This window comes from Penicillium taxi (assembly GCF_028828555.1).
Source record: "Penicillium taxi strain IBT 34144 chromosome Unknown utg000003l_segment0_segment0, whole genome shotgun sequence".
Taxonomy (NCBI): domain Eukaryota; kingdom Fungi; phylum Ascomycota; class Eurotiomycetes; order Eurotiales; family Aspergillaceae; genus Penicillium; species Penicillium taxi.
This window is the reverse complement of record NW_026643205.1, coordinates 1,915,962-1,939,549: the sequence shown is the minus strand read 5'-3', so window position 1 is coordinate 1,939,549 and position 23,588 is coordinate 1,915,962. Positions and strand designations below refer to the sequence as shown.

At 43.7% G+C, this 23,588-nt stretch overlaps 8 protein-coding genes across 8 annotated transcripts; 5 read left to right on the top strand and 3 right to left on the bottom strand.

Moving 5' to 3' along the window:
- Positions 1-4,756: 4,756 nt before the first annotated feature.
- N7495_004189 (CHY zinc finger protein) lies at positions 4,757-8,285 on the top strand (the record flags this gene model as incomplete). The annotated part of the gene is made up of 12 exons (XM_057206840.1): positions 4,757-4,799; positions 5,508-6,262; positions 6,376-7,126; positions 7,179-7,266; positions 7,327-7,439; positions 7,489-7,536; positions 7,591-7,625; positions 7,676-7,764; positions 7,815-7,850; positions 7,906-7,959; positions 8,021-8,157; positions 8,221-8,285. 12 exons carry the CDS (start codon positions 4,757-4,759, stop codon positions 8,283-8,285), a joined length of 2,214 nt encoding a protein of 737 aa, XP_057064520.1.
- Positions 8,286-8,600: 315 nt separating this feature from the next.
- On the bottom strand, positions 8,601-8,879 carry N7495_004188 (uncharacterized protein; the record flags this gene model as incomplete). The annotated part of the gene is made up of 1 exon (XM_057206839.1): positions 8,601-8,879. The coding sequence occupies one exon, from the start codon at positions 8,877-8,879 to the stop codon at positions 8,601-8,603; it is 279 nt and encodes a 92-aa protein (XP_057064519.1).
- Positions 8,880-10,232: 1,353 nt separating this feature from the next.
- N7495_004187 (uncharacterized protein) lies at positions 10,233-10,579 on the top strand (the record flags this gene model as incomplete). The annotated part of the gene is made up of 2 exons (XM_057206838.1): positions 10,233-10,285; positions 10,438-10,579. 2 exons carry the CDS (start codon positions 10,233-10,235, stop codon positions 10,577-10,579), a joined length of 195 nt encoding a protein of 64 aa, XP_057064518.1.
- A 112-nt stretch (positions 10,580-10,691) lies between these two features.
- N7495_004186 (Zn(II)2Cys6 transcription factor domain-containing protein) lies at positions 10,692-10,960 on the bottom strand (the record flags this gene model as incomplete). The annotated part of the gene is made up of 2 exons (XM_057206837.1): positions 10,692-10,887; positions 10,938-10,960. 2 exons carry the CDS (start codon positions 10,958-10,960, stop codon positions 10,692-10,694), a joined length of 219 nt encoding a protein of 72 aa, XP_057064517.1.
- A 1,997-nt stretch (positions 10,961-12,957) lies between these two features.
- N7495_004185 (uncharacterized protein) lies at positions 12,958-13,320 on the top strand (the record flags this gene model as incomplete). Its single annotated transcript, XM_057206836.1, has 1 exon — positions 12,958-13,320. One exon carries the CDS (start codon positions 12,958-12,960, stop codon positions 13,318-13,320), a length of 363 nt encoding a protein of 120 aa, XP_057064516.1.
- Positions 13,321-15,112: 1,792 nt separating this feature from the next.
- On the bottom strand, positions 15,113-15,409 carry N7495_004184 (uncharacterized protein; the record flags this gene model as incomplete). The annotated part of the gene is made up of 1 exon (XM_057206835.1): positions 15,113-15,409. One exon carries the CDS (start codon positions 15,407-15,409, stop codon positions 15,113-15,115), a length of 297 nt encoding a protein of 98 aa, XP_057064515.1.
- Positions 15,410-19,339: 3,930 nt separating this feature from the next.
- Positions 19,340-20,967, top strand: N7495_004183 (MFS transporter; the record flags this gene model as incomplete). Its single annotated transcript, XM_057206834.1, has 4 exons — positions 19,340-19,488; positions 19,571-19,954; positions 20,008-20,765; positions 20,822-20,967. The coding sequence occupies 4 exons, from the start codon at positions 19,340-19,342 to the stop codon at positions 20,965-20,967; spliced, it is 1,437 nt and encodes a 478-aa protein (XP_057064514.1).
- An 892-nt stretch (positions 20,968-21,859) lies between these two features.
- Positions 21,860-23,210, top strand: N7495_004182 (uncharacterized protein; the record flags this gene model as incomplete). Its single annotated transcript, XM_057206833.1, has 3 exons — positions 21,860-22,041; positions 22,107-22,250; positions 22,805-23,210. The coding sequence occupies 3 exons, from the start codon at positions 21,860-21,862 to the stop codon at positions 23,208-23,210; spliced, it is 732 nt and encodes a 243-aa protein (XP_057064513.1).
- Between the last annotated feature and the right edge of the window lie 378 nt (positions 23,211-23,588).

Sequence of the window (23,588 nt, the reverse complement as noted above, 5' to 3'; positions counted from 1 at the left end):
ATTCATTGGGTGTTTGTCCTTGGATCATTGCTTTTCATTCTTAACGGTCGGAGTATTTCTCTCTCTGAGGACATATCTCCAACGACCTTTAATACTCATGTACAGCTCATATTTTCCATATTTTACTACTGGCTATTCGAATCGAATGGATAAGTGGCTATTGCTTCATACCCCCAAAAACCACCCTTTACTTCTTTCAGCGCTGCTGCACTGCATGCCGAATATGAGTATTTCAGTCATGGTTTTATTATAACCTGGCGATTGTCTCTTCTTTTGTTTTCCCCTTTTACTCGATACCAGATACCATGCTTCTTGCTTTTCATGTGCCCGGTTTGCCACACCCGGACCACTTGTGTATGCTATACTCTTTCATATGGCTAAAAAAAACCCCGGTATATCCGAAAAAATAAAATAAAATATTTTCAAGCATTGCATCTTTCATCTCAAATATCTAAATATCTTCAATATCTTAAGCAAGTAGACGGAAAGAGGAAGTATGCATCGGGGTGAATTGGCGGTCTGGAACACGATCGAAGATCCTTCTAACTAGGCATCAAGGCATTTACAAAAAGGTCAGGAATTCCGAGTTTTATAGAAGGTTTGCCGAAGTTAACATCCCTGCTTAGGATATCATGTGAGAATTCTTGTACTTCTAGGGCTTTTTGGTGGCGTTGACACGTAAGATAGATTCCTCTTTAATTTCTCTTGATCTTCTAGTCTTCCAATGGCTCTAGATGTCCATGTTACATTCGGGATGCGTTTTCGGGCGCGGCCCTCATTCGTTTGGTACCTTGGTAGGGTCTGTGTGCTATGTTTTGGTTAAGTACTTCATCAATAGAGAGTATCAAAGGGCCGGTATAATTTACTTCCGAGGTTTGGTGTAACGCAGCTATAATGGATAACAACATTGTAAGGTTTCCTCGTCTGATACTAAGTTAGTTACTTAGATATAGCACTTACATATGCACTATTTCGTTTTAGTTTGGGGGGTTGAATGCGCCAATTTAGCCCGGCAGGAATGGCATATCTGCTCCAGAGCTTTACTTAGCTCAATCTGGATTGTCATGTGGTTTAGAGAAGGATGCAGGAATAATCAGGCAGCCTTATCATCCAAGGTTATAGTGAGTCCTTTTAGACAATGCCTAGGCATCTACTGCGGCCTGATTCTAGAGATGCAGAAGCGTATCTCTAGGGCCCAGCCCCAAGTCTTTGGGTCTTTGAGAGGATATGCTTCCGCACTGTTCGCTTCACACGGTGGAACCTTGAAGTGGCATATGTTATACATTAGCTGCAGTAAGAGCTGGCAGCCTTCCAAGGTTGGAAACTGGCATACGACTTTGATAAGCGTTCTGAGTGAATATGGATCTATACCGGGATTCAGGTACCATCTAGAAGAAAAGCATTTGATCTTGTATTGACTCTCATAATGACAAGATGCATGTGTACATGATGAAACATGGAATAAGACAGAATGACATACCAAATATAGGTGTAATAGGAAAGAAACAATGAAGATCTAGAGATGGGAGAGTATGAAGTAGTGATCCCCACGCTTTCCCCATATGCAGTCATGTAGTGGAGTCACGGGACTCATAACTCGCGGGGAATTCAATTTCGATTCAACCGTGTCTTACTCTCTTACCTCTCACATCCCCCTTTGCTTCTTACAATATCCTACAACCTTGGAATATACACATCTGTCTGGTACGAACCTTTCCAGATGAGAGTGTATTCCCTTTGAGATGTTCCACTTAAAGTGGATATTGAAAAAAAAAAAATTATATATATATATATAAAAGAGGATACCCCACACTAGTTTTCCTAAAACGCCCGACGTCTTAATTCAATTTCCCCGGTCCCACGGTTGACTGGATTCTCCGACCGTGCCCGACTGATGGTGGGTCTTTGAACCAGACAATAGTAAGCAACTTTTCATGTCAAGAAACTGGCTGACTTCAGAAAGAATCCCCATCTTGAACCCAGACCTACGTTCTAGACTTCCAACAATAGAAACACTTGCATATAAGGTCTATTCTCGTTCATGCATCAAGTCCTGCAGATGCCGAAATATTCTCAACTGCTAGCATTCGAGTAGACGCAAGCCACCTCCGGATCAGAACATTCTCTAACCTGAATAAGCCACAAAGACTACAAGACGTTAGTTATTTTGTTCCTCATCTCAGCTTCTCCCGGCCCAAAGGGTTGTGGGTTCTGAGTGGGTCAACCAGAAATTGGGGACCCGGCTTTACTCGCGGAGTTCCCACTTTGGTTACGGATACACCCCGATACAATAATTTTGCATGACAATGATACAATGTGCGGCTCTAGTAATGGGCTTCATGGACAGTTGGCAGCAGCCACGAACTACAAATTGAGTCAACGGTAAAGCTCGGCAGCGAATGATTTCCATTGAATCTTGGAAATAGTGGACTAGAGCAAATGGTCTTGCTGGCTGGATCCATTTACTTGCGTACATATTTATATGGCCATCGGCATGCCATTCTTACTCGACCTGTCGACCTATATCATGAGATCGAGTCTGATGCCACGACATTATTGCTGACCTCCTTTTCGAAGACATACTCATCTTACCAATCGACCAAATCTGGATTTCTCTTCCTTTTCTGGCTGAATGCTATTTCCGAGCTTTCTGGTCAAACCTGTTTACACGCTTCAGGCGGCTCTTGGAATATAACGATGGGTTGAGTTGGACGTGCACTCATCACTTCATATCCATCATCATTGACATTTGGCATCGGCATTTTCATTGACAGTTGTGGATGATTGAATAATTGAATCATCTGCATTGTTTTCAATGTGCTTGATACTTCTGGCCCACTGGTACAGATTCAGTTTTGACCGATGCAACTAAGCATCGTAAGTCTCCTTTAATTCGTTATACAGAACAACTCCTGAGGATCCCGACCTTGCCGAGAGTGTGTGGCATGCCGAGAGGACATGTCCGATGGGTGACCGAATGGGATCCCGACACCGCACAATCCTGGCAGATGCACTCTCAGGCGTAATGTCGGCTAAACCCAAGAGTAATGCATAACGAGACAATCAATAAGTGAAGTCTGATTGGTGTAGCTACTTTGGTTAGCGTGGGGTCGCACCTCACGTGAGTCAAATTGGAGGAGCCCTGTCCTCCGACGAATGATACAGCCTTACTGGTTACTATCTTGTAAAAAGTATGGAGAACAGAAAATAACTGAAACTGTTCAAGTATAATCGGAACATTTTCGGCTCAATAAATATTACCGGAGGACGTCGACCATGGACTGGCCGGGCGTGTATTACTAGTTCTAAAAAGGTTCTGGAAGGGAGCTCCGGTTGGTTGAAGATTTATGCTCGTCTATATTAGGTCTAGTGTATATGTCCATTTTGGGAAGTAATTCTGATACCAATACCGTTATTTACTGGTAATACATTGTACTCTGTATAACCCGCTTTGAGTATGAATACGACCTGGCTTCATTCTAGGCCTAGAGCGTTGAAGTGCTCTGGGTTTGGTGCCGCTTATATATGCTTTTAAGGAATATAGGATCCTGCTTTCATTCATTTCGCTTTATTCTATGGTCATTTCTGGGCTCAATTCATCTCATATCTGATGATGACTGTACCGTTGCGACCGTTGACTATGTCCTAGGGAATCCGATGCAACTAGTAAGGTCTATCATAGCTACATAGGCTTGATTTGTGACTGTTTTCCCAGACTTCAGCCTATCCATATTCTGTCTCGTCTTAAACCTTGGAAGTAAAGCATAATACTAGTTACAAAGATACAGACCTAGGGGTCTCCAGCCATCTAAAGAAACCTATAGTTAGATATCGGTAACTCCGTGGGGGTAACGGAGTACTCTGACCCGAGTCCAATTGTCTCTTTCTTGTGATATTAGTACTATACCAGGATCATAGTAAATAGTTTGATGCCAATGAAACCCGCTTTGTTAATTTTTACCTCGGCAGGGTCAGCCCTGCAGGAACTGTATATATCAGATTTGTGCTCCGTATAGATTCTTCTCACCTGACTCTCTTGACAAGGGTGTTATAGTTCTCCCGGTCAGTAACCCAGTTGCATAATACCTAGGTAACCCATAGGGCTAAACTTATACCCTCGCTTACTTGGTTTGTAGTGCGGAGTGGTGGAATCCGGACCCCCTCATCTTCTCCGCGTAGAACTCGGATGGAAGGATGACGAAAGAGCAAGATTAGCTAGTCAGTGATTTAAGCGGCTGATTCAATCCTGAGGCATTAATCTCGACATTCCAGGTTTTGCTCTCATAAGTAGCCAAGACGAGGACCTATATCTTTTGTAATCCCTTTAAATTGAAACATGACTAGGTAGGTATGATTATGAGCGTTGTTATTTTGAATCTAGCTATGTCATTAAGAATGTCCATTGTTTTCTATGATACATTTCGATAATATTCAATTCACATAGTGAGTCAGTAATAGCAAGAGTAGTAGTGAGTCAAATTGAATCATTGCCCCACTACTTCGTAGAACGACCCACTTATCGAATCATCAAAATTCATTTCTTGTCAAACTTCAACTGTACAAGGGTATATCTTCGTTCCCAGTTCTGGAATATTCAAGTTTTTATTTCGAAGTTTCATTTGCTACCGGGATATATCTTACTCTTCGGCTTGCCTCTTCCAGATCGTCGATCGGTCATCCGCTCTCTGCGTTGTCAATTCACGTCACTCCAACCTTTACCAACGTAGAACTGCTCAGAGTTATCAACCCTACTACCATGGATGCGTCACTTGATAGTGCGCGTCCAGAGCCCCAAGCATGTAAGTTCCTGCATCTATTGGTCCTAAATTGACCTGGCGTGCCCGGTGGTTTGTCCCAATCTATCAAGAGCAAGACATACGATGCACTAGTGTCGGACAGGTGTTGAAATCTGCTATGGTGGTGGATGGGGAAAGAAACTCCGAAATAAGCTACGTGTCTACGACATCAGGCTTAAAGTCCCCCTGAAAGAGTTACCGTACACATCCTATCATTATACTGCTTACTATCTGTCATACTTCCCTTCCGTTCACGGGTTTTCCGCTTCACGGCCCGCAACCTTTCTGATCACACGCTCACCACCATAATCTCATAGCCACACAGCCACACTTGACTACTGATGAGTTGTCAACTCAAGCCCATGGCGCACCCACGTGCGAGCCTAGATCGGCTCGTAGAAGGCGCAAGTGTCGTTATTTTGCGACCAAAAAGGGTATGTGGTCCGCCATTATTATTATGCCTTTTTAGATCGGTGATTCAATTGTCTTTGAGGTTATGTGTACTATGTGTACTCGATAAAATACGTCTATTTGTTCTCGGGAAAACTTTTTGTACATCCTAGATTCCCCGGTGTCTTACCTGGTTGGATCGGAAGCTTTCCTTTTATGTTTAGCACATGTCATAGCCCCGAGATTATCGTTGGCATTGGCTTTTCTGGATCGCGCGTTTTGGTTTGAATTCTACACAAGTCCGAAACTAACATCGCCTAGGGTGTCGTTTGGGAGCGGAATGCCCGTTCATCCATGTCAGTCCTATCAGTGGCCAGAGCCAGACAAGCGCCGCTGACCAGCCGTCAGAATCCCTGTCAGCAGTGGACAAAAGTACAGATTCCGATGGTGGCGTGGCTCTTGATATGCAGAAACTGAAAGTCAGCGAACAACAGCCGACACAGAAATCTGCTTCACATGCCGCACAGTCCTCAAAATCAGTCTCAAGACCAACCTCTAGACCAATATCCAAGTTAGAGCAAAAAGACCCGAGAGAGTTCCAAATCAACCAGCTGAGACGTCGGTTCAGCCCGTCAGAAATTACGGATGACAGTGAAACCGCTCTCACTTTTGGACTGCCTCCCTCGGATCCAGACTTCCCATTTGAATTGGACGCATTGCAATGCGTGCTTCGCGTGCCCCTGTCATATCCCATCAAAGGACGCCCTTCACTGACTGTGACCAACCTTGAGATGGAACATGTGTATCAGGCAAATGTGGCGCGGGGGTTTGATGATATCGTTGATTTTACTTTGCGCACCAATGGCCAGGGAAATTTGCTCAGTTGGTTGAATAGTCTTGACAAGCAGCTAGAGAAGCTTCTTACGACGCTAGAACGGGGCCCTAAACTCACGTTTGTCGCTAATTCTGGAGGCAACGTGATGGGCAAGGAGCCAGAACGGAACAGAAATGAAAAGCAGATTCAGTCTCAGTCCGCTACTGTTCCAAATACTGCCGTGTCAAAACCAGCTCCGAAGGTATCTTCTCCATCACAAGTCTACACGACACAGCAAAAGAGCGAGGCCGAGAAAAAAAGTTTCTCGAGACCAAGCAAATCGAAGCTCGTCTCGGGAGACTCCCATTATTCCAGAAGCTATCCCAACACTCCTTCATCATTCCAATCCAGTCTAATAAACCAGATCGTATTCCTAGATCGCTTCAAACCGTGAAAACGGTGAAGCTTCTAATTCCTCCACTCTATCCACTGGAGCACAGCTCAATCCAGATTCAAGGTAACGACAGCCCAGAAGCAAGATCCGCGGAGACTGGATTTACACAATGGGTGCAAAAGAACGCACAGTTGAACTTGGTCTCTCAGATCAATTACTTGGCGAGCAACATCCACAATTTCGCCAAAACACTTCTTCCGGAGATTGCCGAATATTCGCAGCATGAACACGTTCCATCAAAGACAGAAACGTCCGCGATTGAACCAGAGCAGCAGGAAACGGACTCGAATGTCACTATGGAAGATCGGCCACATGTGCAGGTGATTCCCCGCCCGCCAGAGTGGTCTATGACTGAGCGCGAAAGCGACAGCGAGATCACAGAGGAATCAAGCTATGACGAAGAGTCCAATAACGAGGGCGACGATGAAAATCTCGAAGGTGGTGTCCCTCTGCCAGCGATTATCGATTCTCCCGGACGAGGTGTTGCCCTTTCATTCCCTTTCTTAGAGCTTTATGGGATAGAATTGCTAGAACTTACTCACATTTCAATCACGGTAAAGTGTGATAGATGCAAGGAGACGATGGATATCAAAAACGTCCCACAAATAGCAGATCCAAAGATCTCGCCCAAAACCGAATCATGCAGGAAATGCGCTAAAAACATGACTCTTGGTGAGCTTCTCCATTATATTCCAGATGATGACTCAGCTAATGTGATGTCTAGGCTTCCGAAGACAATTAATGCATTCTCATGCTAATCGTGCTGGGTATCTGGACCTAGACGGCTGTACAATCGTGGATCTTCTTCCGAGGTATGTTTTGAACCAAATATCTCTCGCAAGTCAGCATTAGCTGAGCTAACCTGATTACAGCAACTTTATTCCAACATGCTCAGAGTGTTCAACTGCGTACCATGCCCCGGGAGTATGCGCTGTTCGTGGAGAAAGCGCCATGGCTATTTGTCGTCATTGTCACCGAAAAATGGGTAAGTCCATGTCCCCCTTCCAGATGAATCCGTCTAATCAGAAAAAAAGTTCTCAAGATTCCTGAGGTGAAATTCCTGGCCGTGGGAAGTGCAGGAAGTAAGTTTGCCCTTGCTAAATCGTATATTGTATGAAATTACTAACAACATCAAGTCTCTTCTCGCGCGGGTCTTGCCTTGAAGAAGAAGGTTAGTGAACACATCATATCATTTTTTGCTAGGAGACTAACTTTTCACAGCCCAAGGAAGCCCTTGGTATTGTCGCTGGTCAAGAACTTCCTCGTCGAGGTCGCTGCCAGCATTATAGCAAAAGTTACCGCTGGTTTCGGTAAGTTGCAATCGCAGTCAAGTTGTCACAGAAATACTAACATCTACAAGATTCAGCTGTTGCTCGAAGGTGTTTCCGTGTGACAGGTATGTGCCGTTTCCGCTACGCTTCTTTTCGAGTGAATCATGCTAATAGTTATAGATGCCACGATGCGGAATCTGATCACCCGAATGAACACGCAAACCGCATAATCTGGTAAGTTAATGCAAACCCAAAGCCAAAATAGTCATGTTCTAGAATAATAACATTTGCCCAGTGGGTTCTGCTCTCGAGAACAAATCTACAGACCGGAGAACTGCGGAATCTGTAAGGCTGTTCTAATCGGTAAGAAAGGAAGTGGGTTCTGGGAGGGTGGAAAGGGAACTCGGAATAAGGCTCTGATGAGTCGAAAAGGTAAGAGCCATATAATTCCGAGCCACACTCATATTAAAATCCATTATGCTAACAATTCAATAGATCCTCGCAAATTCAAACGAGTCGGAGGGAGTGTGGTTGGTAGTTCTACCTCCAAAAGAAAGTAAGAGAAATTTGATTCTCTTTAGTTGAGCACTATCAAGATTATCCCATGGAGCAGAGCCTCAAATTTTGATATCAGGTAATTTTAAAAGTAAAGAATAAAAAATAGGCTTTGGCTGGCCTCTACAATTTTCCTCAAAGTAGAAATAGAATACACACCTATTTTTATATTCTTCCTCAAAGAGTACCTAGGAAGTATATTTTATTGCCCATATTATAGCATAATCCATCGAGCAACCGATGCATCATTGGAAATATTTTCAACCTCTAACCAGTCCATATAAAGTACACCAGTCAAAGACAACGTCGGATTATAAAAGCTAGAGTAAATCAACCCCCTTCACTTCACCAGAGAGGTTAAACGCAAAGTCAAGGTCACCCTTCAAATCAAACGCCGCATCAGAAGCAGCTGAGTACTCCCAATGCTCTGAAAACGCAATTTCGTCATAATTACAAGACTGTGCACCTGGAAGCCCTGTAGACTGTGTGATATCCCGGAATATTTCACTTGCAGCCGGATTCCCTGGTCGAGGGAGGAAGCGCAGGACTTCGAATGCTTGCTCCAATGCCACGGGTGGGCGTTCTGATGTTTTGTTCATGAACACAAGGACGAATGCTGCGGAAAATACGGCCCCGAGGTCAAAGAACCCATACCTCGCTTGAAATAGAGGTTAGCTTGAGTGGAGGGTAAAGGATTCGAGCAAACTCGCAAATAGTCTGTTGTCGACGGAGTGAATATGGCATTGCGAGATTTCTGGTCGCTGCGTCATTGCACGTATCGCAGAAGCATATTATTAGTATATATGGTGCCGGTGACTGCGACTTGTCCTGACGCTGAACTTCTACCGTGCTCTTTGGAGCAGCATCAGTCGAGTGCATAGCGTGATGGCTTTGTTGCTGTCAGGGTAAACAGTGTAATAAGATGGAGTTGAAAAGATGCTACTGACCTCGGAAAGCGTTGAATACAGGGGCGACCTCGCCCGTGTTACCCCTTGCAAAGGACGAGAGAAATCTAGAGTCAGTTAAGGAGAAACCGATCGATCTATATCATGTAGTTCTTGAAGAATGCTCTAGACTTTTCAAACTAGTTTGACTTGAGTGGCTGTAGCCTATCCATATAGAGCTGATAACAAAGATTAGCTATAGCCTATATTGCAGTGATGATGCTACTCACAGGATGTGATATTATCAGTGACGCGAGCGATTCTAATATTGATCATTATTGCGACTGGGGATTGAAATTCAACAGCGTGTCGTGGAAAGCCTAATCTTGATTGTCGTTTGTTGGCGCCAGCGGCAAGGCCTAGGCTAGAAGAGATCCGTCTGTGGGAATCAATCAGCTTTCACTGATCTTCTTGGGAATGGATATTCGGCAATTAATCCATGGATGTGCGGGAATACCGGCCGAGCATATATACTGTCAACCAGAGCCTCAGCTTGTATGTGCTGGGGTGGATTACAGTTCTGCTCATTCTCAGGAATATCACATCTCAGAGCAATTGATAATCTCAAAGCAAGTCCAATCTGAGTTTATGTCAGTACAGATGCGTCGAGGAAATAGAACTCACATGTATGTAAGCATTATGCTTTTGATTATACTATTGAAAATAGATGAAAATCGAAGTAAGGATCTTTATAGCGAGGGTTATGAGCCTACTATATACTGTAGCGGAAGTCGTTCAACCGCTTCTGCAAACAGATTTGAGCCCGGGAGTGTGGAAATCGGTTGCTCCACGTCTATCAGCCTACTCATGACCATGACCAAGAGGTACTCTGAATACCAAACGGTCGTTTTCAGCTGATTTCAAGTCTTAAGTGATTGAAAAAGCAGCATCGTGGAATCGGAGAACAAGCGCGAGTCGAAAAGTGCTGGCTGACACCAAGGTAAAAGAGGAATTGGTCGAGTAGATGCTAGGATTCTTCCGTTGATGGGGTGAGGATTCATTTGGTACATGTACCAATGTCTCTATCGAGGAGAATTGATCTGCAACATCCAGTCGCTGTCGTATGTCTGTAGGAGACGGTATAGATCGGGTTAGCTTATCTAAAAGTGACCATACTTGAGATACAAATGTTGGACGAGAGAGGTAAGGTCTGCCGTATTGTTAGTTCAATCCTGAATCCTGAAAAACATGAACTGACCTGAGCTAACACTAGTAATGCCGTCGTCGTAGACGTTATTTGGGGCACGACCCGCCAAATCGGCTGGCATTTCGGATTCAAGACTCTATACATGCCCCGGTCTCAAATCCGAGGACGCATTGGCCGGGAGGATTGGACAGTCGCTGAGACAGAGTGAGCTTGACTGTAGTCTGATGGTCCAGAGTTTTATTTCTCCCCGGCAATAACAGGTCTCTCGCCAAGCGGCTTTTCATAACACTCAATTTTTGTTTCGGAGTTTCCTCATCTGACTAAGAGCAGTAAGCACTTGGTACCTGAGGCCACCTAGGCATCCCAAAGAGGTATTCGGGATTTGGGAGTATCCACGCCTCAGAGAATAGTTTATGGCCGATATTCCCAAAAATACAGTCCCATTTATGTTTCACGCAATCGCGACAGGGCTGCTCCCCGCTGGACCTCACTTTGCGTTGGCGGCAAAATTCACATCTAGCGATACCAGCGCAATGTTCCGAATTGAGATTTATTTATTCACTCACTCATTAGCTGCTCTTGGAAGCATGTTGATTTTTGTGGATTAATGAGCTTACGTCGGAAGTTGATCCTTGTGGAGTTCGGGTAACATCCGGGCTTCGGGTCTACTAGTATGACAGCCATCATCACTCAGCTTGGCAATGAACTAACGTCGGGAGATATTTTTCCTGGAAGATTGCCTTAAATGTTCTTAAAAGGCTGAGTCATCTCCTAGATGTGATGAGGAGTAAATTGCAAAATAATGCCTTGGGCCGGAAAAAAGGAACCACTTTAGAACTTCAAGGGGGATCTATCATAGCTCTTTTGGACCATTAGTGGTATCAGAATTCTGCTTCCAGGCTCCGGGCCAGCATTACTGTGAGATATGCCTATTTCAATGGGCAATCTTGTGACGCAATTAATATTTTGTAACTAATGAAGGGCAACTACTCTATAGGTAAAAAGGGCTGCAAGCAACCTCCAGCTTGGAAAAAAACTTGGAAGTACAGACAGCTAAATCAAGCTCACCTACTAACCATAGACTGGCTATCTATGTATAGTTCATGGTATGGCGTACGGAGGGTATAATAAACGAGCCGGCCCCAAGGTTGATAATTCAATGCTGATCAATTTTTTGTGTTTATTTACATTGAACCGTAGTATATATTGATGCTAATTATTAGGATACTGAAGCAGTTTGGCTTTTGACCAGTGGGCGGAAGTGACACTTCAGCAAAATTGACCGGTAGCCTTGAAGGGCTTAATTTACTAATTATAGACCTACTGCCAGTTGAAGAAATGCGCCCCCACTTGAAATATTTGATGTCCACAACAGCGCAAGCACCTTTGCTGACACCTCAACTTTGAAATGTGATAAAAGTCTCGACGAACTTCGCTAACATTGGAATTAGCTTGACCTTCGGTACCTTCAGAACCGTGGAATTATTCGTGATATAGACTAGGGCTTAAAAACCGCGGAAATCTACAATTCAAGACTTTAAGTCATACAAGGCTGAAGATGTGGATCTACCATGGGGTCAAGCATCTCTATCTGACTACTGGCAGATCTTAGCTAACATCCTCCAGGATCAGCAACTACCACGTAATTCTCAAAGGATTTGATCGCCGTATGTTTATTCCAGAAAACTCTGTTCCTCTGTCACATCTTTCGGCAATATCTTTTGTTTCAAAACATGAATATAAATGGCAGGATCTAAGAAATATAGTTTTCCTTGCAGTGCTTCTACTCCTTCTACATCTATGGAGTCCTGGTTGGATCTTCAACAACGCCCATGAGATACAATTCTCTTCGAAGATGGTTGATCGGAGCCAGTTTTTTGATATCGAGAGTTGAGACATCTCCTATCATTCCGTCAATTGTCACTGTCACGCCATCCTTTGTGGCTAATGTCGCGGTGAACACTCACACGTCGACAATTGGAGTGAATGGAAAAACCACTGCAATACCTATTGTTAGCGGCCCCCAGTGTTGGGTAAGTACCGAATAATTATCTCCAGTCGGCCTTAGTTATGAGCTCTACCAGTCTCTAACAGATTGATCTACAGTTTTGCCCCGAACTCAATAGCAGCAGTACAGTAGGTGGCTGGGCTCTTCTAGGGATTGATGGCCCAGGGACATATCAGCCAATTGCTCCTCAATTCTCTGAGACTATACCTGTTGTAGTAGTCTCATCTGACGGAGATCCATCATATTTTGCATCCCCGACAAAGCGCGACAAAGTTACCATAACTGAGCGCGAGACCGTTAACGCTATTCCAACTACCATCTCATATCATAAGGACGAGAAATATGAAAAGCTGATGAACGCTTACGCTTCATACAAACGTTCACACCCATTAAAAAGGTTATCAGCGTGGGAATGGCCTAATTCTGGTGGCTATGCTATTAAAATAAGTAAGGCAATATTCCTTCAATATTCCCCTCTCTATACGATAGGGAAATATCGCACTACATAACTAATAGATTGATATTCAGACACTTTTAGAAGTGATGCCTTGCGTGCTATTAATCTTCCGGAACATTATATGTTGGCTGCAGGCCATATAAACAGTGAAATCGAGGACGAAGAAGTGATGGATGAAAATTGCCAAGTGACAGAGGTTCGGCGAAAGATCTGGCTATACTTCAATGCCAGCATCTACGACATTGGAAAGGCAGGAAAGAGAATATTGTTCATTGATCGTGGTAAATCGGCCACGCAGTGGGCTACGAGGTATAGTGATGCCAACTTTGAATGGCGAGGCAAGATAAAAGATTCCGCCTCGGAAGAATATATCAAAGCCCAAGGGAGAGAAATCGCGAAGGAGATGGATAAAATGGGCTACAAATTTTTGACAAATAACTGCAGGACGTTTGCAAATAAATTATGGGAAGCGATCAAAGCTTAGGAAGAGCCATTTCACAATTGTAAGAATTCGATTTCAATTTTAATATTCCCGAGCAAAATACCTAGAGTGAGATTGATATATCAGGAAAGCTAAAACAATTTGAGCTAACAGGCGAGTGAAGTAGATATTATATGAATAGACAGCCTGTCGGTTGACTAGGTTATTACCGAAGCAGACAGCTATTGATATCGTTTCTGTACGTATATAATAGGTGTATGCATATTGGGTAAAAGTGAAGTGTCATTCTAAAATGCTCAGATGAAAGAAGATATAGTAGCTGCCATGCCAAGATCACATGATCTTGGTATTGTTAGCTGATATTCGTTCCAACACAGCCTTTCAACAGATACCTGTCACTTCGTTCCAAGGTTTCCTGTAGTACTGGAAAGCCAGATTTCCCCGTGAAAACATACAGGAACAGTCGACCTTGTGGCCAAAAATTGGCTCCAAGATATTCAGCCCTTCGAGAGTGAGTTAATCAGTTTTCCAGTCTGAAACACAAAGAGGCAAGTTGATGATGAGTGTCGTGCAGCTGGAGTCTCAAATATCCGTACGTTTTGCAGCATCTGGGAGTATCTTTTATTGCCGTGCCTTGCTAGAAAAAAACCGTCGAGTTATGCTTCCAAGCCAATGCTCGAACATTGATGCGAAAATGACAGTGGCTTTTGTATTGGCCCTGCTATTTCGCTTGAACTGTGGTATGGGAAGAGAAGGGCATTTTTAATCGATCGCGGATTTCTTTAGTTTTCTAATATCGACCCGGAAGCTAAGTAGGGTCTAACTGCATGATAAGTCAGGAGTATACAAAAACTCGACATAGTAATCATGATCACTGGTGGGGGTATGTTCGAGTGACTAGGTAGGCAGCTCATATCAGCCACACTCTTCAGCGTCCTCCTCACTTAACGCAAATCCAGTACTCCAAAGACTCCCTTTCATAAAAAGAGCTGATTATAGAGTTAGCTCTGCTTTCAACGTCTCCAGTGGGGACTCGGCCCGGAATTCCTAAAAACCAATTCTTAAGAACCGGGTATAACTGTCACTCACAAAGCATGAGCATCCCAAGGTTGTCAACATTTGTAGGAACTAGGCTCGGGGACTGGGCTAATAACGCTGTCGCACCATAATAACCATATGCTACTGTAACTTGCCTGTCGGTCATTGGATTTTCCACAGGTCGTATAAGATCATGATCAAGCGCTTCAAGAAATGAACAAGTTAGTGAACTCATTCAGTATGTAAGCAAGAGGACGAAATTTACCGTTCAGCTCAAAATGAATTATTTCATGAAGAAGCACGTAACTCAGATATGCCTTCCAAAAACCTATGTAACGTTTAATCTGACCATCATACCGTTCAGCGCCATAGTCGGCACGCCGTGCTGCGCCAATAGTTGTCGGTAGTTGAATTCCTGCATGGCACACCATTATGTAACTATTAAAATTTACCACTGCCTGCTGATCTTGGTAGGTACATGCTTTCTCATTAGCTTCCCACCATTTGTTCACTAGCGTATCTATGAAGCAGTTAGTTGATTACTGAAGTAAATCAATGCAACCACCAGGTCACATTCAAATTTGTAATAGATTGACATAGCACTCACCATAATATTGGAACCCAACAATCTGTCTTTTTTCAGCAGAAGTTGGATTAGCCACACGCTTGCCATCCCTCAGAATCCAATACCAATCAAGGTGTGCATCTCCACAAACAATTATTCCAGATCCAGAATGATCAGCCGATAGGAATCGCTTGAGTCGTTTCACCTGGTCTTAGAGAAAGAGAGAAAGAGTCAAATTAGCTGCTGATTCGCAAAACAAATATGAAGAAAAGAAGTTCGACTCATACCATAAACACGATCCCAACGTGTTGTTCCAATAACCTGGCCATTGGCATCTGCGCCCTGATACGTCACGAAAACCTTACCGGTTCTGAATCTGTCAAACCAGGTACCTTTGCTCTCTTCGGCGTCAAGAATCAGTTCTTTGGCATTAGACGCAATGTTCCGTGCCTCATCAAGGGCAGTCACGATGTTGTTCCGAACATCGCCAAATCTTTCGAGCTCCCCATTATCTTTATGTTGCTTCATGTTCCTGCAGCTTGAAGTAATTAAGGTGGCATCCACTTCAAGTAAACATATGCTCAAAAGGATTGCACAGAAACTGCACTTTTGCAGTACCAAGAATAGATTCCTCATACTTAAGATCTGTTGGAGACCTGGTCACTAGACCATTCGCTTTGAATTCATAAAAATGAATAAGTCCGAGTCCTGAGACGGTCCGAAATTAATATAGAGAATGAGAATGGCTCTAATAATTTATCTATGCATTTTCTAAGTGGTCTTTCCTATTCTAAATACCTGCTAGTGCACCTTAACAATCGGGCGTTAGAACGAGAATCCTCCCCAATCCTGCCCCTTCTAAATTTCCGTCTGATTGTGAATTATAGAAAAACCTGAAACAATAGAAAATGGCCCCAGATTCAGAGATGTGAACTTCCAAAGCTCTAGTCCGTATCCTCACCATACCCCGTTGTATCCACCGATTACATTTTTCTGGACCCATTTTGACACAAAAGAAAACTAAACTAGTGAAAACCCTCAAAACTACCTAGGTATTCAATTGAATTATGAGCTTCAACTGACATATTTTGTACCGATTTATTCCCATTGTCTTGGCATAGGATTTAAGTCCTTTGCTGATAAAGTTTTTACCAGCATCATGCGTAGTCAGATCTGGTGGGCTAAGATATGTATCAATCCACAGGTTCGTACAGTCATTCTCGAAATTGGCTTGACCAACACACTGAGAAACTCTTTTCGAGCCCCACTGCCAAGTCCTTAGCGCAGATCTTTTATTGAGCGGGCTCCAGTGTCTGCGCCCCAGACCGATCTGCTCATTGACGGGAAATAATGTCATATCAATGAGGTCAGCAGACATTGCTCTATTGTCGCTCGCTTAGCGAGCGTAGCTAGCTAATCGCTCGTTACTGAGAACAGTGAGCTCCAACGAACCACTACTCAACACCGTAGACAAACCACCAAGTGTAGTGGTCTCTACAGTACTGAATATTGTGGTTGTTGTGAAGTCTGCTTTTTCATTGATGAAAGAACTAGCTACTTATAGTACATGGGCGCCCCTCTGCTCTGGACGAATGTCAACATTCGTCCGAGACAGAAGAGACGGTGAAGACGGGACATTACTGTCGCGAATGCGCATCGCTCAAGGGTGTCGTTTGCGATGAATGCATATCGTTCAAGGATGCCGTGATATACTAATCCAGTTCCGGAGTCGCTGTCTCGGCAGAAGCTTTTTCGGCCGAAATACTTTCCGTCTGTTGATGGCCTTGTTTCTCGGCTGTCGCAACAGTTGGACTTAGTCAAATTCAATTTAAATTTGAGATGATAGAGCGATACAGGTAATAAAACATTCTGCCGGGTGTAAAATACGTATTCTGTTTATTGTTTTGGGGGTTTTTGCATGGTGGCGTCTATCGCCCTCCGTAATCCCGGTTGTTCCGTCATCCTGGTTCTTCCGTCACCCCATCAAAATTTCATAAAATTATAAAATTTTAAACCCAGATTTAAGAACAAAAACATAATAAATTTGACTAAATAACACTATTCTGACACTGATTGATCTTATGCCCTATCTTACCACAACCAGAGCAGGTTAGCTGGCGTCTAGTTTTAGGCATTATAGGAAAATCAGTTTCAGTGGACCTATTCTGAGCAGCTTCACCATCAGATATATATGTCACTTCATCACCATTCCTACCACCAACACCATTCTGAATCTCTCCTAAACCCCCTAAACTACCCTTGTGAACAGCCTGCTTCTTACTAGCTCCCCTTTTTTTCACCTGTTTTTTATTCATCTTTTCTAAATGGCCACAGCGATCATCTAAAAAAATATGACGATGAACTGTTCGCATCGTGCGATCGTAATGGGTTTGAATAGCCCTTTTAGTAGGTGATGGAATCAAATCAAGTGCCGATTCTAGACCTAAATCAATACGAGATTTCGATTTTGCCAGTTTTTCAAGCGTCCAAAGAGAGCTGGAATCGCTATCACTGCTTGATGATGATGGTCGATCTGATATCAAAGGAAGTGGAGGTAAAGAATCAAGTTGAATATTCAACTTATCTAATACCTCATTTGGATTTAAAGGTACTATACCAGTAGCTTTAAAGCTATTAGTTATAGTAGTCGCTTTAAAAGCTCCAGATCGCGTATTAGGGAAGATATCAAGGAAGTCATCTTTATCGATCGAATTGGCACCAAATCGCATCCAATCTGATACCGCAGCGCCATAAAGCTTCTTTAAAGGCGAAAAACAGCCCACATCTAGAGTCTGTAAAAGATGTGAAGCATGCAGTGGCATACAAAGAGCGATAACATCGTTTTCTTTACAGATCTGATCAAATTCAGGGGTAAGATAGCTACCATGACTATCTAATATCAAAAAACAAAATTTACCCCTTCGATCCCTAATATTAGGAATAAAGTGTATCTTTAGCCAGTCGATACTAATCTCATCGCTTGTCCACCCATTTGGACTAATATTGATTCGCCATTCACCCCCTTTAGGGAGCTTATTGAACCATCGCACCAAAAAAACCTTCCCTTTAAAGATGATGTAGGGTGGAAGGGCTTCTCCAGAAGATCTTATAGTTTCAATAACAGTGACCCATTCACGATTCCCAGGCTATAAAACAGCTCTCCGGTCATGATATTCAGAAGATGTAATAATGGTTTGGGTCGTATTAACTCCCATCGCGAGGCCAGATTCATCAAAGTTGAAGATGTCGTTCGAATCTATACCATATTCTTGAATGGTGTTTTGAACCAGTTTAAACCATGGTACAATAATTCTAGGGTCTTCAGCTTTAGCTCTCTTATAATTATATTTCTGAGAGAGGCGAGAAGTCAGGTTTTCGCGACGTTTAACAAAGCCTGTTACCCAGTTTTTGGTAACAGAAAGGGGGGTATCGGAGGTGGTTGAAAAACGCAACCGGAGTAAAAGATTGGCCATATCTCTTAACATAGCGGGAGTAAGAGCTGCACCTCTCTTATCCATAGAGACTAGCCAATTCTCCATCGATTCTTCTTCAATTTCAGAAAATTTATGACGAGAATGACGCTTCTCAGCCCAACTTTCAACACCCTTCATTCGATCAATCAAAGTTGTTCTTGGGACATTAAATGAGCGCGCAGCAGCTGCGATAGAAGGGTAGTTAGCATTATTTACCGCCAGATCATTGTTCAGTTAAACACTCACACATATTTGACTACTCTGTTCCTATTTGCTCGCACGAATCCACTATTCAGTCCCATTTGACACATGTGATATCAAAAAGTGCATCGAACAAATATTTCAAGCAATCCAGAGGTAAAACTTGGGACTGCTGCACATACCTAAGTCTATCAACCACCACTGTGTTCCAATACTCTGTCATTTCGAGCGATATACTGTACTAGTATCTGGCGTACCCGATGGAATGCATGGATGGTCTTCCATCAACCTGCCATATAAGCATTGCTCCTGACCTTGTAAAATCTCCTGACTTCGTTCTTGCAAAGCCGTCTTTTGATTAGCTTTCAGGTATAACGTTGAAAGGTCATCAATCCTTCTGGTGAATATGTCCATGCGATTCTTGGTCGGCAATAAAGACTGCATTTGGCGGACGAGGCTAGTCAGACAACACACGCACTAGTACGTGTTCATTTTCAGCCTCACATCATTTTCGTACTATACACAACCAAGCACATGCGACCTCGGTATAAAATTTGATTCATGATTTTTTTTTTTTTTTTTTTTTTTTTAGTAACACTTGGTGTCAGGGCTGAATGACTGAGTATTCGGCCCGATCTCATGACACTTCCGATAGAAATAAGTATAAACATGTTCTCTACACGGAGGCTCCGAAATCCTATTGAAGTGACTTCACCAAGGGAATATAAAATTTTCCGAGTTCTTGTTAGCAAAAAACAGCTTTGGATTCACTATGATTCTCAAAATGCTCAAAATGCATGTCGACGAAAGTCAACCAGCAAGTAAGCCTATGAATGATTGGGATTGGGATGAAGACGAAGCGAACCCATACAACTGGCCTACGAGGCTGAAGGTCCAGCAAGTCGTGATGATCGCCTTGGCAGCATTGACAACGTAAGTGAGATTTACGTTTACCTTAACTACTTTCAAGGCCAAGGAGTAAGATAGCTAACATCAATATTGGATTCATGTGCAGTTCATTTGGCACATCCTCTATAACTCCTGCTCACACGTACTTCATGGAAGAATTTCAAGTCAGTAGTACTGTCGCAATTCTTCCCTTATCCCTCTACACCTTCGGCCTCGGGCTTGGGACTACAATAGGAGGTCCACTATCTGAGACGATCGGTCGATACCCGGTATACCTCGTTACAACACTTCTTGGGAGTATATTCACTTTGGGAGTTGGATTTAGCCAGAACTTCGCTTCAATCTGCGTCCTTCGCTTTTTTGCAGGCTTCTTCTATTCGCCCTCTCTGGCAATCGCCGGAGGAACTATTAACGAAACATTCAAGCCTGTCACAAGAGCTGTTCCATCAGTTATCTTCGTCATGATTCCATTCTTAGGGCCGGGTATTGGGTATGTTGAACTACGTTTAGACCAAGGAATAGACTCGCTGACAGGAAATCTAGGCCCGTTATTAGTAGCTTTGTCGTTGTTCGTAAGAGCTGGCGATGGACACAATGGACTATACTGTTTTTTGCTATCCTTACATTGATTGCGATACTACTTACACGGGAGACATTTCATCCCATTCTCAAGCGCAAGCGTGCTAAAGAGCTCGGGTATACAATCCCTGGCCCTCCTGCACCACCACTCTCTACACAACTTCGCGAATTTGTCACAATATCTCTACAGCTGCCACTCCAAGTTCTCTTCACCGAGCCTATCGTCACCTTCATCTGCTTATATATTGCGTGTGAATTCGCGACACTCTACTCGTTTTTTGCCGCGTTTCCTTTGGTTTTCGAAGGAATCTATCGGTTTAGTCTTGAGCAGTCAGGGCTTGTCTTTCTTGGAATTGTGGTGGGGTCTGTTCTCGGCGCCATCACTGTCATAATCTGCGACGTACTCTTATATCGCCCGCGAGCGGCGAAATACGTTGACCAGCCAATTCCTCCAGAACTTCGCCTCTTCCCGTCTCTGATGGGAAGTATCGGGCTACCAGTGAGCTTATTCTGGTTTGGCTGGACTGCGCGAGCAGAAATCCGATGGGCTAGTCCTGTGGTCTCGACTGTGGTGTTTGCTTGGGGGAACATGTGCGTCTTCATTAGCACGACGCAATATCTTGTGGATACATATGACTCGTTGACTGTTGCCAGCGTGATGAGTGCAAACAGCCTGGTTAGATATTTGCTTGCTGGGGCGTTTCCACTTTTCACCGTCCAGAGTGGGTGTTCCGAGTTACCAAGTGCCTTGACGAATGACTGCTAACACCTTAAGTAGTGTACACTAATCTCGGAGTTGATTGGGCAACAAGCCTTCTTGGTTTTATCGCAATTGCGCTCTTGCCCGTGCCATGGGTTTTTTTCCTGATGGGACCAAAACTTAGAGGAATGAGTCACTTTGCGACTGCCGCGTTCCACATCTAATTGAGCTTTGATAAATGTGCAACATTATCCCGCGAGGGATCTGTTTTGTTAGACTAATCTATTACTGACAATTTTCGAACATGGTGAAGGCGGGATTATTTAGATTTTTCATTAATATTGGCGCTAGCAGACTGCTCAAAATTTGCATCGCCAACTTTCCCTAACACTATCGTGGATATCCACTTGGTCTCTTAGATAGATGAGGTGGTTGAGATGCTGTACGTGAATCTTAAATTTTCTTCTGGCGTAGGCTAATTAAGACTATGAAAAGTGCACAGCCCAAAAATTGGCATATGAGACTTCTGCTGGAGCACGCAGAAGAGCTGATGAAGTTACGGGATTCGATAACAGTGGTGGAATTCTACTGATCCGGTATTCCGATAGTTAGAGGCTCATAGTTTTCACTTATGTAATCGTAAACTGATTGTCAGCTCTAGAGATATTTCATGGAACAAAGAATCTCAATCAATTCAATATTCTGTATTCATATTCTGATTGGCCAGATCCTGGCTATTAAACTGACAGAGATCGACGAATCATCATCTCCCCGCTGACTTTAATCTGCCAAGACCAATATATCATGCGGTACATACAAAATTAGGATTAGACTAACGCTTCAACCCAGGCACTGATTACCTAATTAGGACTAGCTTAAGAAGTACAAAAAGCATAGGACCTTCCCTTTTCACCAACGCTCCCCCCATTACACACAGCCATCACAAACAAACATCACAACCAAATACCACAACCAAATATTACAAAAAAACCTCACTATGGCTCAGCGTGGAACATTTTCAGACGCTCTCCGAATGGCAGCTGATGAATTCGACCAGCTGCCTGTACCTGTGCCTGTGTGTTCCCCGGAGAGGCTGCCCCCGCCAACCTTAACATCATGGCGGCAATCAAGAATCTGGCAGACAATCTAAATGCCAGTGTCGCTCGTCTGGAGGCCCAGAACACCGCCAGCATCGCTCGCCTGGAGGCCCAGAACACTGCCAGTGCCGCTCGCTTGGAGGCTCAAATCGCCGCCTTGGAGGATCACGTGGTCCGCGGCTTTGAAGAATTACAGACACGGTCTGCAGCTAGGTGAGTGACACCTAGAGCTATTCAGTATCAGCATCTAACAATAACTTCATTAGGGCCTACAATGATATGGCCAAGACCATGAATAGCCCGGCTGTCACTCCGGAGTTCCTGCTGTCTCCTCTGTACAGCCAACGCACTGGACTGGAGATTCCTCGTTGCCCTGCAACTCTTCGCGACCTTCGCCGATTGAGCCGTAAGTTACGTTTCCTTTTTTCCATAGGTCATATTGCTAATGGCTACTATTAATAGGTGGAGAAACAGCCCGCATTATTGGGGAGCTAGAGCTTAATTTTCTTGCTACACGAGAAGAGCGAACTCGGGCTCTGTCACTCGCTTTTGGCGTTCGTCCCCCGCAGTTGTAGTCCGGAGTATTTTCGGGCTCGGGTTCAAGCTCTCTCGATCGCCTTTGGCATTCGTCATGTGGAAGGGTTAGCCCAGGGAGTTTTTTCTTTTATCCACTTTTATCACTGTATCGATACCCTCTATAGTTTTAGTTGGCCGCAAATTCTTTTCTCGGGGACTCCTGAGGTGGTCATTATGTTTTGAAATTACATCCTTACGGAATTTATTCTCAAATGGACTTTTCCATATGCATATTCATGTTGTGAGACTAGCACTCTGCTGAAACATAAGGGGGAAATGATAGATGACAAAATCAGCAGTGTTGCCATCTTGTAATTTGAGGCAAGCGTGTCAAATCTATTCAATCTCCCGGCACGCTGGCCACGTTCCTGGCCAAACGACAGCACAGACCCGGTATCCTCTGGCTCAACGCTATCTTCATCGATGTAGCCAATTTAATTTTGGATGTCACCCGTGCAGGGGGGTACATTTCTGAATCCGTATGGACGGAGGAAACTCCAGCCATGTCAGCATACTCTGAAGATGCAGAGCGATTACTGACTGATGCACTGTGGTATCTGCTCGACGCGCGACGTTCACAATTCTTGATTGGTGGCACTTGCCCGCTCCAGAGAAGAAGATTGAATGAGCTGCAGAGAGGAATATCTGGCCTCAATGGCGTCGAGGATCCAGTCCTTACACGATGCATTAACCGGATATCTCGATACTCAGGTATCATGATAGTGACTGTGAGTATGTTGCCAATGCAAACTTCTCTCAGGATTCTGCTCCATTCTCGTCGCTTGATCTGTTGAGCCGTCGTTTGTGAAGTCGGCTTGCAGCAACATCAGGAATGGTGAGCACTGTTCCTTCTCTCACAAGTTGCTCGAAATTCTCTGAATAAAACATGAGATACTCTATTTTGAAATATCGAAAAGAAAAATTCAAGAATGATTTAATTCGAGTAGGTACGAATATAGATACCAGTCCTGTTTAGACTCATCACGTAATATAGAATTATAAAATGTGGTTCACGGCTGTTCCGGCATGAGACTCATGACGCTAATCTATAATGTAATATAGTTACCAGTCAAATATTTAATATCATAACTCGTGCGGAAAGGCCTTGTGGTCCGAGTAGTGAGTGATGATGTATGAATGAAAGCCCGTTTATGATTTTCCATCAATTCTGG